This window comes from Puma concolor, chromosome D1 (assembly GCF_028749965.1).
Source record: "Puma concolor isolate L17-30 chromosome D1, mPumCon1.1.hap2, whole genome shotgun sequence".
Taxonomy (NCBI): Eukaryota; Metazoa; Chordata; class Mammalia; order Carnivora; family Felidae; genus Puma; species Puma concolor.
The window spans coordinates 42,613,379-42,627,307 of NC_141676.1; the positions used below are offsets into that span (position 1 = coordinate 42,613,379).

General features: G+C 36.3%; 1 protein-coding gene across 2 annotated transcripts in view; it reads left to right on the forward strand.

Annotated features, from left to right (window-relative positions):
- Positions 1–13,929, forward strand: part of PIK3C2A (phosphatidylinositol-4-phosphate 3-kinase catalytic subunit type 2 alpha) — a 194,825-nt gene that overhangs the window by 154,193 nt on the left and 26,703 nt on the right. For both annotated transcript variants that reach the window (XM_086677860.1, XM_025927928.2), the window contains 7 exons: positions 813–980; positions 7,582–7,693; positions 8,080–8,225; positions 9,824–10,012; positions 10,658–10,751; positions 11,290–11,384; positions 11,735–11,915. In XM_086677860.1, the coding sequence (XP_086533986.1) occupies positions 813–980; positions 7,582–7,693; positions 8,080–8,225; positions 9,824–10,012; positions 10,658–10,751; positions 11,290–11,384; positions 11,735–11,915 (985 nt within the window). The remainder of the gene's footprint in view (positions 1–812; positions 981–7,581; positions 7,694–8,079; positions 8,226–9,823; positions 10,013–10,657; positions 10,752–11,289; positions 11,385–11,734; positions 11,916–13,929) is intronic.

Consider the following 13,929-nt stretch of genomic DNA (forward strand, 5'->3'; position numbering starts at 1 on the left):
TGTTAAGTTAAAACTATAAATTTATGTGTAATTTTAGAAAGATGGTTTGTATAACATTGCTTAGTTTGGTATTCTATAATACTGTATATATGAAACCTAGTTCTTGGTTAACAGCTTAAAAAATTAAATCCATATACAATATATTTTGCACTGTTAATATTTTTAAAACAGGAATCATTAGGCAGATAGATAATAGCAAAGCGTTTACTTTTCATTCTGCATTTATGAAGCGGTTTCCTATTTTTCTTTTTTTTGTAATTTTTTAAATTACAAAAATAATGCATCTCTGAAAACAACCAAATACAAAATTACATATGGGTAAAAGTGTCTTTTTTTTCCCAACACTTATCATCTTATGGCTACTCGGTGACCACTTTCAGTGAGACTTTCAGTGACCACTGAAAGTGAGACTTTCAGACTTAACAACAACAAAAAAGGTAAACATATATGTCAGCTTGTGTGTATATGGGCACACGTATAACAAATCTGAAATACTCATAAACATTCATCTAGTTTCTCCTAAAGGAAATAAAAATGACTATTATTTTTCCTAAAATTGACACTAGCCAAGACTTGAGTAGAGGCACTAAGAAATTTTTGAGAGATGTTACATAGTTGAAATTTTAATGAAATTTGTTTAAGATTTTGTATAATGCATATTGGCCAAGCTTGCTGCATAAGTAAAGGTTACTCAGTAGTAAAGATTATTTGATAAGTCAAATAAAATATCTAAACTTGTCAGTCTCATTAATGGACTAAATTTCATATTTGATCTAATTTGTTTTTTCTATTAATACATTTTCCCCCCTTAGAATCATTTTTCCCATCCAGATATCACAATTGCCATTAGAATCACTTCTTCACCTTACTCTTTTTGGAATTTTAAATCAGAGCAGTGGAAGTTCCCCTGATTCTAATAAGCAGAGAAAGGGGCCAGAAGCTTTGGGCAAAGTTTCTTTACCTCTTTTTGACTTTAAACGGTAAGTATTACTAAGTTGTAATGGTGAGTTACTATGGACACATCTGCAGCATCAGAATAGGCTAGAGGACAGGGTGGGGAACAATGACATACATGAAATAATAAGCTGCCTGTTTTTCCAGTGTGATAAAAGGAGGTCATTTCAGAGACCCAGATCAGAAGAAACCAAAGTTATTCTGCTATAGTTTGAACATATCTGTCTGGGTATTCAGAGGATTATTTGCCACTCACTGTTCCAGAGAAAAGCAGCAGCCAGTTCACTCTCTGTCATTTATGCAAAGCACTATGTTATTGATGTAATAGTCATTTTCCCTTTTCTCTTTTTTTCCTCTTCTCATACTTTCCCATCCTTCTCCAGTTTCAGAGAGTCTACAGCTGTACATTATTTCCTTCTCTTTATCTGACTGATCTACTTCACAAAATTTGTTCTTGAACGTTCTTGAATGTTCCATGTGCTTAAATATAGCATTTATTTCTTTCATTTTTTCTTTCTTCTTCTTCTTTTTTTTTTTAAGTTTATTTATTTATTTTAAGAGCGAGAGGGAGAAAATGTGAACAGGGAAGGGGCGGAGCCGGGGCAGGGGAGAAAGAATCTCAAGAAGGCTTCACACTGTCAATACAGAGCTGATGTAGGGCTCGAACTCATGGACCATGAGATCATGACGCTGAACCGAAACCAGGAGTCAGACACTTAACTGACTGAGCCACCCAGGCGCCCCTATTTTTCTTTTAGTTACTTCCCTCATATTTGAGGAGGCAGTATAAGATTTTTTAATTCTCTGCCTTTAGGTAGGCTTAAATTTTATTTGATATCTGAAATAATTCTGAACCACCAAAGGCTAGAGAAAAACAGTTGAAGATATTGCTATTAAGGATGCGTATTTAGAATCTTTTGCTAAAAATAATCCATAATTACTCTAAAACAGAATATTGGCCACACGAAAGAGCGGAATTGTGCTCTCAGTTGTGATAAGTTAGTGTTAGAGAACAGTTATGTAAGAAAATTAAGTGTAATTGCATCATTATCACTAATTTTTATAAATAAAATCATTTTGAAAACCTTCTTGCCCTTGAAAATACCAGGTAGGGATCTTTGTTTCATAGAGAAGTACCATCACTTTTTGCCACTTTTGTTGTCTGGTAATAAATGGGGTTTGTTTTTTTAGATGAATGACATAATGTTCTTTAAAAAATCAAAAGAGTAAGGTGAAGGGCAATTGATTTTTGTTAGGCAATTAAATAGTTTGCACCCAACACCCTGCTGTTAAAACAATGAGCAGATGGCATTAAACTTGAAACTTTGCCAAGTAGTACAGTTGATCTAGGTAGGTAATGTTAGGTCTTTGCATTCAAGAAAAACTCAAAGGGAAGATGATTAAACATTAATACATGTAGAAAGAAAGTATTAATGACTGTAATTCAGTTAACTTACTGTAGTATAGTGATCAGATATCCTATTCTTAAAATTCTTTAACAAAATTTTTAAAAATATTTATTTATTTTTGAGAGAGTGAGAGACAGACACAGAGTGTGAACAGGGGAGGGGCAGAGAGAGAGAGAGGGAGACACAGAATCAGGAAGCAGACTCCAGGCTGAGGTGTTAGCACAGAGCCTGATGTGGGGATCAAACTCATGAACTGTGAGATCATGACCTGAGCCAAAGTTGAATGCTTAACCGACTGAGCCACCCAGGCACCTCTGAAATTCTTTTTAAAAATAATTTATGTTTGGGGTGCCTTGGTGGCTCAGTCAGTTAAGCATCTGATTCTTGGTTCGACTCAGATCATGATCTCCTGGTTTGTGGGTTTGAGCTGGGTTCGGAGCTGGCAGTGTGGAGTCTGCTTCGGATTCATTCTCTCCCTCTCCCTCTCCCTCTCCCTCTCCCTCTCCCTCTCCCTCTCCCTCTCCCTCTCCCTCTCCCTCTCCCTCTCCCTCTCCCTCTCCCCCTCCCCCTCCCCCTCCCCCTCCCCCTCCCCCTCCCCCTCCCCCTCCCCCTCCCCCTCCCCCTCCCCCTCCCCCTCCCCCTCTCCCTCTCTGCCCTTCCTTGCCTTGCGCTGTCTCTGTCTCAAAATAAGCTTTTAAAAAAAATTTTTTTTTCTTTAATGTTTATTCATCTTTGAGAGACAGAGAGAGACAGCATGAGTGGGGAAGGGGCAGAGAGGGAGACACAGAATCTGAAGCAGGCTCCATGCTCCAAGCTGTCAGCACAGAGCCCGACGCAGGGCTTGAACTCAAGAACTGCAAGATCATGACCTGAGCTGAAGTCGGACTCTCAACCGACTGAGCCACCCCGGCACCCCATAAATAAGCTTTTTAAAAAAATAAAAATAGGGCAGCCTGGGTGTATCAGTCAGTTAAGCATCCATCTTTGGCTCAGGTCATGATCTCATGGTTTGTGAGTTTGAGCCCCACGTCAGGCTCTGTGCTGACAGCTGAAAGCCTAGAGCCTGCTTCAGATTCTGTGTCTCCCTCTCGCTCTGCCCCTCCCTGCCTGTCTGTCTGTCTCTGTCTCTCAGAAATAAACATTAAAAAAATAAATAAATAAAAATAAAAAAGAATTTATGTTTAAGGTGCAACTTGTGTACAATCTGATGAAGTCACTCTGAGGAAAGCCAGAAAACTTAGAGGCATTTCAATCAGCATCAATAACAAATGAGGTCTTAACTGAAATCATCGATTTTAAGCCTGTGTTTCTCAGTCTTGGCACTAATTGATATTTTGGGCCGGATCATTCTTTGCTATGGGAGACTGTCCTATGCATTGTGTAGAATGTTTGGCAGCATCTCTGTCTTCTGCGTGCTATTTGCCAATAGTACTCCCTAGTTACCAACCAAAAGTGTCTCATGTCCCCTGGGAGCAAAATCACTCTTGGTTAAAAACCATTAATTTACACACTGATTATCAGTGCTTGCTTAAAACCATTAAGTGATTCCCTTTTCTGGAACTTTATGATGTATAGTTTAGACTGTGCCTGAACTAACTGATTACCTTAACTTCACAGAAAGAGAGATAAACCAAACAGTGCGCCTCTTTACGGATATAATACAAAGTAGTATATAATACTACCTTTAAAGAATTAAGTATTCTTGCCATATAACTAAACCTAAATCATATCAAACCTCTAGATCTAACTACTATTTTATGAAAATATAGGAGATAAAGGGACATCCTAAATGACACCAGAGGAATACAATCAGTAAAATCCAGGATATAGAAAATTCTTAGAACAAAAGACCTGGTTTCTTCAATAAATGGCAGAGGATAAACAAAAGAATGTATAGTTTAAAATAAGAGTTAGCAGACTTTTTCTGTAAAGAGGACCAGATAGAAGTAGTTTAGGCTTTGCAGATCATAATACAGTTGATGCTTGAACATTGTGGAGGTTAGCAGTGCCTTCCCCCTCCCCATGAGGTCAAAAACCTGCATGTAACTTTGACTTCCCAAAAACTAAACTAGTAGCCTGCTATTGACCAGAAGTCTTATTGATAACAAATAGTCCATTAACACATAATTTGTATATCAATATATGTTACATAGTGAGTTAAAAGAGAAAAGAAAATCACAAGGGAGAGAAAATACATTTATAGTACTGTATTAAAAAGAACACTTTTTTTAAATTTATTTTGAGAGAGAAAGAAAGTTCAAGCAGGGGAGGAGCAGAGGGAGAGAAAGACTCCTAAGCAGGCTCAGTACTGACTGTGAGTCCGATGCAGGGCTCAATCTCACAAACTGAACCGTGACATCATGACCTGAGCCGAAATCAAGAGTTGGACGCTCAATCAACTGAGCCACCCATGTGTCCAAGTACTGTATTTATTGAAAAAATCCATGTATAAGTGGACCTGCACAGTTCAAGGGTGTTATTCATGGGTTAACTGTAATCTCCGTCACAAAAAGCAAAAGCAGCAAGAGACAATATGTTAATGAATGAGTGTGGCTTTGTTCTGATAAAAGTTTATTTACAAAACCAGGTGACAGGCCTGAGTTAGACCCTTAAATTAAAATATACTTAGAAAGACATCAATGGGGGGTGCCTGGGTGGCTCAGTTGGTTAAGCGTCTGACTTTTGGTTTTGGCTCAGGTCATGATATCACAGTTTTGTGGGTTCAAGCCCTGATTCTGCTTTGTGCTGACAGAGGGGAGCCTGCTTGGGATTCTGCTTGGGATTCGCTCTCTCCTCTCCTGCCCCTCCCCCGTTCACACTGTCTCTGTCTGTCAGAAATAAACATAAAAAAAAATTTTTTTTAAAAGACATCAGTGAAATGCAAATGTTGTATCTTGTTTGGATCCTTATTCAAACCACCAACTGTAAAAAAATAACTTGTGAGACAATCAGGGAAATTTGAATACTGACTAGATAGCAATGATTTTAAGTAATTATTGTTAATTATTTTAGGGGTGATAATGGTGTTTACTTATTTTATTTTTTTTTTTTTTTTTAAAATTTTTTTTTTTTTTTCAACGTTTATTTATTTTTTGGGACAGAGAGAGACAGAGCATGAACGGGGGAGGGGCAGAGAGAGAGGGAGACACAGAATCGGAAACAGTCTCCAGGCTCTGAGCCATCAGCCCAGAGCCTGACGCGGGGCTCGAACTCACGGACCGCGAGATCGTGACCTGGCTGAAGTCGGACGCTTAACCGACTGCGCCACCCAGGCGCCCCAAGTGTTTACTTATTTTAAAATAAAAGTGTTTATTGTTTAGAGATATATAAAAGTATTTATAGATGAAATAATAGGATCAGAATTTGCCTTAAAATAATCTAGTTAAGGGTGAGGGGTAGATCTGAAGAATATAAAATGTAATGTGTCAGAGATTTAAAGGGTTTTAATCTATAAGAGAAAACTGGAGTCTAGTTTTGGAAAGGAGACTTGCTGTTTGGATAAAATGAATAAAGTTTGAAGTTTATTATTTTTAAAAAAAAAATTTTTTTTTTCAACGTTTATTTATTTTTGGGACAGAGAGAGACAGAGCATGAACAGGGGAGGGGCAGAGAGAGAGAGGGAGACACAGAATTGGAAACAGGCTCCAGGCTCTGAGCCATCAGCCCAGAGCCCGACGTGGGGCTCGAACTCACGGACCGCGAGATCGTGACCTGGCTGAAGTCGGACGCTTAACCGACTGCGCCACCCAGGCGCCCCTTGAAGTTTATTTTATATTTCTACTTTAATATATCTCATGTTATGTTTCAGAAATTTCTTCTATGTAAACATATATTATTGTCTTGTTGGTAACTTTTTAATTTAAGTGGGCCGTAAAGTGGTGGCACACCTGAGTGGCTCAGTCAGTTAAGTTGAGTGTCCGACTCTTGATTTTGGCTCATGTCATGATCTCAGGGTTGTGGGATTGAGCCCTGTGTCAGGCTCTACACAGAGCATGGAGCCTGCTTGGGAATTCTCTCTTTTTCTCTCTCTCTGCCCCTCCCCTGCTTACACAGGAGCTTTTTCTCTATCTCTCAAAAAGTAGGCCATAAATTATAGTCTAGGGCAAGTGTCAGCATATTGCAGCACACTGCCTGTTTTTTGTAAATATAGTTTTGTTAAAACACAGCACACATTTATTTATGTATTGTTCAGGGCTACTTTTGCACTGTAACAGCAGAGTTGAGTCTCTGCAACAGATTGACCCAAAAGGCCCCAAATATTTGCCATCTGGCCCCTGGCACAGATACAACTTCTCATGTAAAACGTTTAGTGGCTTTGCTATGAGGTAGGTATTGGTTTTCTTGCCATGTATTTTTGTTTGTTTGTTTGTTTGTTTGTTTGTTTTTTGTTTTATTTTAGAGAGCTCAAAGTGGGGAGGAGGGACAGAGGGAAGGAGAGGGAGAAAGAGAGAGGATCCTAAGCAGGCTCCATGCTCAGTGCAGAGCCCGATGCAGGGATTGTGACCTGAGCCAAAATCAAGATTCAGATGCTCAACAGACTGAGCCACCCAGGTGCCCCCCCTCTTTTTAAAAAGCTTATTTATTTATTTATTCATTCATTCATTCATTCATTTTCAGAGAGAGAGAGACAGAGACAGAGACAGTGTGAATGGGGGAGGGGCAGAGAGAAGGATACAGAAAATCCCAAGTAGGCTCTGCACTGTCAGCATGGAGCCCCATATGGGGCTTGAAACCATGAGTTCATGACCTGAGCTGAACATCCTCCCCCCGCCCCCACCCCTGCTTTTTATTGGCATGTGGTTTTGTTCTTATGGCAAAAGTCAGGGAGCCGTTCTGTAATCCAAACTGGTATCTTGAGATGTATTCCATTGTAGATCATCTTCAAAGACTATCCTTCACCTTTCTATTTATAAAAGCTGTTTTGGGGGCAGATCACTTTGAGTCTACCATTTTGTGTTCTATCCATAAACCCATTCATCCCAAGATACATTCTTTCTTTCTCCTCTCCCTTTGTTCCACCCCTACGCAGTACATTTACCTACCTACAGTATTCATACACTGTGGAGAGTGATTCTGATATGTTCTTAAAGATGATACTCTTTTTATCAAATGTATGCTTGGTGTTTAGATACCAGCATTTAAAATTCATTACCGTGTGATGTGAGTTTTGAAGTTTTTAAATGAAAACTACGGTATTCTTCTGTTTATATTCATGAAGGTTTTTAACATGTGGAACTAAGCTTCTATATCTTTGGACTTCGTCACATACAAATCCTATTCCTGGAACAATACCCAAAAAAGGGTATGTGATGGAAAGAATAGTGTTACAGGTAATGGTACTTCTTGATACATGGAGAGATTTAAATTTAAATTTCTTAATAAGATGTATATGTGTACCATTAATTGGATTGTTACTAAAGTAGCATAATTGATCTTGTTTGCATCTTATGGCTTATCTTCTATTTAAATGTTAATAAACCATTTCCTATTTCTGAGAAACAGTAAAAAGTGTACCCATCCCAAGCAATATATGTGCTTTTGAGAATTACCAACGATGGCAATCACTTTCAACAAAAGGACAGAAGCATTAATTCAATATTCAATGTAATAATCACCCTGGTGGCTAAGAAAAATCAGTTTTTTCAAAGACAAATGAATGTGGGAGATATGTGGATTATTTAGCTTCAATCTCATCAACTTCTGTTAAATTTTTAAGGTTGATTTTCCTTCTCCTACATTTGATGTCATTTATACTACTCCTCAAGTTGACAGAAGCCTTATACAGCAACACAACTTAGAAACATTGGAGAATGATACAAAAGGGAAACTTTCTGATATTCTTCATAGAGACTCATCACTTGGGTATGCTCGTTTGATTTTTGTTTTGCCTGGGTATTTCTTATAGTAAATTTCAAATTAATATTTTATTAAATGCCCTGATTTATTTCATGATTTAGCAATGTTCTTGGTATGGGAAGTTTTTTGTTTGTTTTTAATTACATAAAAAGACCGTATGACTACATAAGACTTTAGAAATGTGTTCAAGTCAAATTTACACATGATCAAAAGGCAAACAACATTGAGAACTAAATTTACCATAAATATCAGTAGATTAATTTTTAAATATATAAAGAACCCTAAAAAATATATATGAAGAACCTTTTCAATAGAAAACCAATAACTTAGTAGTAGACAAAGAATATGAGTAGATAATTTTTTGGAAAAGAAATAACAATGCCTTTTAAATATCTAAAAAGATGTTTTACCTCTCAGAAATGAAGGAAATGAAAATTAATACAAGATAACATTTTATACACATCACTTGGTTGAAAAATGTCTCACTATATAAGCGTTAGTGAGGTTATCAAAAAAAGGGAATTATACTGTTGGCTAAAGGGCTTTTGGAGAGCACTGTGGCAAAATCTATAAAAGGTTACAATGTATGTAGTTTGTAACCTATCAGCTACGCTTCCAGTTAATTATATACCTTAGAGAAAATTTTTATGTTTGCGTATGGACTCAAGAATATTCATTGCAGTATTTGGATTATTGTGAGAGTGACAGGGAATGTCCATCAATAGAGGTTTAATTATGGTATATTTATCCAATAGAGTACTGTGTAACTATTAAGAATGAACTTATAGTTTTATGTAATAATATGCAAGATATGTTAAATGAAGAAAGCAAGGAGCAGAGTAGTGTATATCGTGTGTTACCACTTACATAAAGAAAAAAAAAGCATATATACCTCTGTATATGCTTCTATACAAATAGACTATCCCTGGAAGGATGTGCACGCTTATTAGTTGCCACTGGAGGAGAGCTGGAAGGAGAGACTTCACTGTGTACCTTTTTGCAATATTTGAATTTTTTTCAGTACTCCACACGAAATGAATACATCAGTAAATGTATACACAAAAGTAGATGGATGGGTGGTAAAGTAGTGAAATATTTTGTCACATCAACATTTGTTTTTAAGACTAAGTCTCCAAAACAAGTACTTCTTATTTTTAATATTCCTCATTTGAACTGAATAATCATCTTCTAAAATCATCTTCTAAAATAGCATTTTTTTTTTTTGCATGACATTTGATTTTAGTTGTATAAAATGGATGAAATCCTTGCTTTCTCTTAGCATGGGTTCTGCTTATTCAATTCTGATTTCTAGTCGTTGGCATCTGGTTAGAGCCCAATAATATTTTTATTGTACTGAATTATCCTTCATTCTCATAACTAAGACTCTTTTATCAAGGCACAATGATTTCTTTCTATCCCCCAAATTAGGGTAAATTAGTGGTGTTTGCTGTACATTGCATTTTTCTATTCCAAGTTAGTATTAATGATTCTACCAAGAAGTGGCTGTCCTAAAATGAATAACTTTCTCCTTTGTATTTTTAATCATTGAAATTATAGCCATCATTATGATATTGAGAAGTAATTTAATTCTATTATATATGCAGACTTTCTAAAGAAGATAAAGCCTTTTTGTGGGAGAAACGTTATTATTGCCTCAAACACCCAAATTGTCTTCCTAAAGTACTAGCAAGTGCCCCAAACTGGAAATGGGTTAATCTTGCCAAAACTTACTCACTGCTTCAGCAGTGGCCTCCATTGAACCCACTGACTGCATTGGAACTACTTGATTCAAAGTAAGTTAACCATGACTGAATGTACTTGTTCTATTCTGTTGTTGTCAGTTTTTCCAGTAAGGTGTATTAAGTTGTAGGACATGAAAGCAATTCAATATAAATGTGTAAATGTATATTTTTGCAAACATATTTTCTGTGTTGAGGTTCTTAAAAAGAGATGTCACGGGGTGCTTGGTTGGCTCAGTTGGTAGAACATGGGACCCTTGATCTCAGAGGTCGTGAGTTTGAGCCCCATATTGGGTGTAGAGTTTACTTTAAAAAAATAAAAAAGATGTCATCATTTAAAACTAATCTAAAGAGAGAGTTGTAAATTTTTAATAATCTGTTATATTTTTTATGATGTGGGTCAAAATTTTCATAAGGGTAAGGTTTGTGAACAGTCCTGAATTTGAATTTTTATAGTACAGTAAGATTTTCTTCCTAAAATAAAAAAGAAGAAACACATTGTTTTTTGGGTTTTTTTGGGTGCAAAAAAGATGGTTTTATTACAACACGTGTACAGAATCTATGAACAGAAAAGGCTGCTGAAACACATTGCTTTTGAATAAAGAGCTATTTGAGTGTTCTTTGTCAGGTATAGATTAAGATTGTGTTTCAGGAAATATAGATTTTCATCAAATCTTGATTTTTGTGGTATTTGTCTAGATTTGCTGATCAGGAAGTGAGGTCCATAGCTGTGACCTGGATTGAGGCCATAAGTGATGATGAGCTTACTGATCTTCTCCCACAGTTTGTGCAGGTGAGTTGTTTTTTTTTTTTTTTTTTTTTTTTTTTTTTTTTTTTTTTTTTTTTTTTTTTTTACTAGGTTGCCTGCCCACCTTACTCCACTCATTTTTTTATGAGTAGGGAACTTGCTAAAGCATCCCCCTTCTGTTTTGATTAAAAGTACTTTTGTGGGAAGTTGAAGTACATTACATTTGGATATAGTATGAATTTTTTTCCCACTGTTGTTAGCTGCCCCGCTTGAATATTATATGTACCTGGATTTTTAATCTTCAGATTTTTAGATTCTCAAACAAACCAGGCTTGAGCTTTTCTTTAATTTTTCTTTCCTAGCCATTTAAATATAGGTAATGAATTATTGTTCCCAAATCTACACTTTTCTGCTTGATTTCATTAATTTATTAGCCTAAGTTAATTCACTTTTTCATTTTCCAGTGTTACCTTAAATCAACAAGACTAATACTTGCTTTTTATAGTTTCTCCTTTGATAATTTTATCCTGATAATGGAGTATGGGTTTGACAACTAGTAATTCTTACTTTCTTTCATGCATAGGCTTTGAAATACGAAATTTACTTGAACAGTTCATTAGTGCGCTTCCTTCTGTCCAGGGCATTGGGAAATATACAGATAGCACACAATTTATATTGGTAAGATTTAAAATTTTTTAAGTAATTTATTTCCATTCTTAGTATTTGTAAAGATGATATAGTTTGAAAGTCTAAATGGTATGCTCAGACTACTTATTGTCCATACCAGATGTTTTATTGAAGGCATTACAAAGCTAAATTTTATGTCCTTAGAAATAAAACCAAAAATAACAAGACTCTTTATTGCAAAGATATTTAGCATGTTAGAACTCCATAATAATGAATAAGTTTTTACTTGTTTATATAGCTTAAAACAAATTCTCGATACCAAAAAATGAACCTAAGTTGATTTTTCAGAAGCACTTATCCAGTTTTCAGAAGTGGCTGACATAAATATTTTGCTGTATTAGGCTCCTCAAGGATGCCCTGCATGATGCACAGTTTGGTGCCCGATATGAACATGTTTTGGGTGCTCTCCTCTCAATAGGAGGAAAAGGACTCAGAGAAGAACTTTTGAAGCAGACAAAACTTGTACAGCTTTTAGGAGGAGTAGCAGAAAAAGTAAGGCAGGCTAGTGGATCAGCCAGACAGGTATGTACCCATAAGTGGGAATATAAATATTTCGATGTTAAAGGATCTTTACACTGCTGATGAATTGTTACTCTTTATCAGTAGACATCCAGTAGAATCTAATTACACCTATGCTGTTTTGAACAGATAATTCAAAGGTTGTTTAAAACCACAGGGAAAGATTTTTGCAGTCGAACTCAGAAAATCAATGATTTTTAAAATTTTATTTTTTTTAGTTAAATTTTAGTTAGTAACATATAGTGCAATATTTATTTCAGGAGTAGAATTCAGTAATTCTTCACTTTGATACAATACCCAGTGCTTATCACAACAAGTACCCTCCTTGGTACCCAATCACCTACCTAGCCAATCTCCCTCCTCCATCAACCCTCAGTTTGTTCTCTGTCATTAAGAGTCTCTTGTGGTTTGTTTCCCTCTCTTCCCTTCACTGCCCTTCCCATATGATCATCTGTTTTGTTTCTTAAAATCCACATATGAGTGAAATCATATGGTATTTTTCTTTCTCTGATTGACTTAATTTGCTTAGCATTATACATTCTAGCTCCATCCATGTCATTGCTGTTGGGAATGCAACCTGCTGCAGCCACTCTGGAGATGAGTATGGAGGTTCCTCAAAAAACTAAAAATGGAACTACCCTATAATCTAGCAATTGCACTATTATGTATTTACCTAGAGGATACCAAAATACAGATTCAAAGGGGTACATGCACCCCAATGTTTATAGCAGCATTATCAACAATAGCCAAACTATGGAGAGAGCCTAAATGCTCATTGACTGATGAATGGATAAAGAAGATGTGGTATATATATTTACCATAGAATATTACTCAGCCCCCCAAAAAGAAGAAAAATCAGGGGCGCCTGGGCGGCTCAGTCGGTTAAGAGTCTGACTCTTCATTTTGGCTCAGGTCATGATCTAGTAGTTTGTGAGATTGAGCCCCCTGTCGGGCTCTGTGATGTCAGCATGGAGCTTGCTTGGGATTCTCTCCCTCTCTCTCTGCCCCTTTCCCACTTGCTTTCTCTCTCTCTCTATCTCAAAAGTAAACAAACGTTAAAAAAAGTAATGCAAGTATGAGTTGATGCTGATGTTTAAAAAATCCAAATAATAAAGAAGCTCATAGAATAAAAAATTTTTAATTAAAATTTTAAATTAATTTAATTTAAAAATTAAAAAAATTTCCAGTTTCATTTTCTGTTAGGTATCTATTATTCATAGTTTGCTTTATGTCCCTTCTGGTCTTTTATATGACTTTACACGTATATACATACAAGTACATGTATAAATGTTTGGAGTTTTTTTGTTTTTTAAAAAAATTTTTTATAGAAACACACACACGTACTGTTATTGAGGTAAAATTCACATAACACTCATCACTTTAAATCATTAGGTTTTAGTACATTCACAGTGTTATACAACCACCACCACTAATTCCAGAACATTTTCATCATACCAGAAAGAAAGCCTATACCCACTAACCTCTCAGTTCTCATTCCCTCCTCCTCCCAACCCCTGGTAAGCATTAATCTGCTTTCTATCTCTATGGATTTACCTATTCTGGACATTTCATTTAAGTGGAATTACACAATATGTGGACTTTGTGTCCAGTTTCTTTCAATTTGCCTATTTTTTTCTTTTCCACTCCCCCCAATTTTTAAAATGTCTATTTATTATTGAGAGAGACAGAGTATGAGTAAGGGAGGGGCAGAGAGAGCAGGCTCCAGGCTTTGTGCTGCCAGCATAGAGCCCAACATGGGGCTTGATCAATGATATCATAACCTGAACTGAAACCAAGAGTTGGAAGCTTAACCAACTGAGCCACCCAGCCGCCACTACCTAATATTTTCAAGGTTTCATATATTCTAGCATATATGAGTACTTCGCTCCTTTTTATAGCTAAATAATGTTCCATTGTGTGAATAATACCACGTTTTGTTTATCCATTCATCAGTTGATGGACATTTGGCTTGTTTCCACTATTTGGCTATCATGAATAATTCTGCTATGAATGCTTG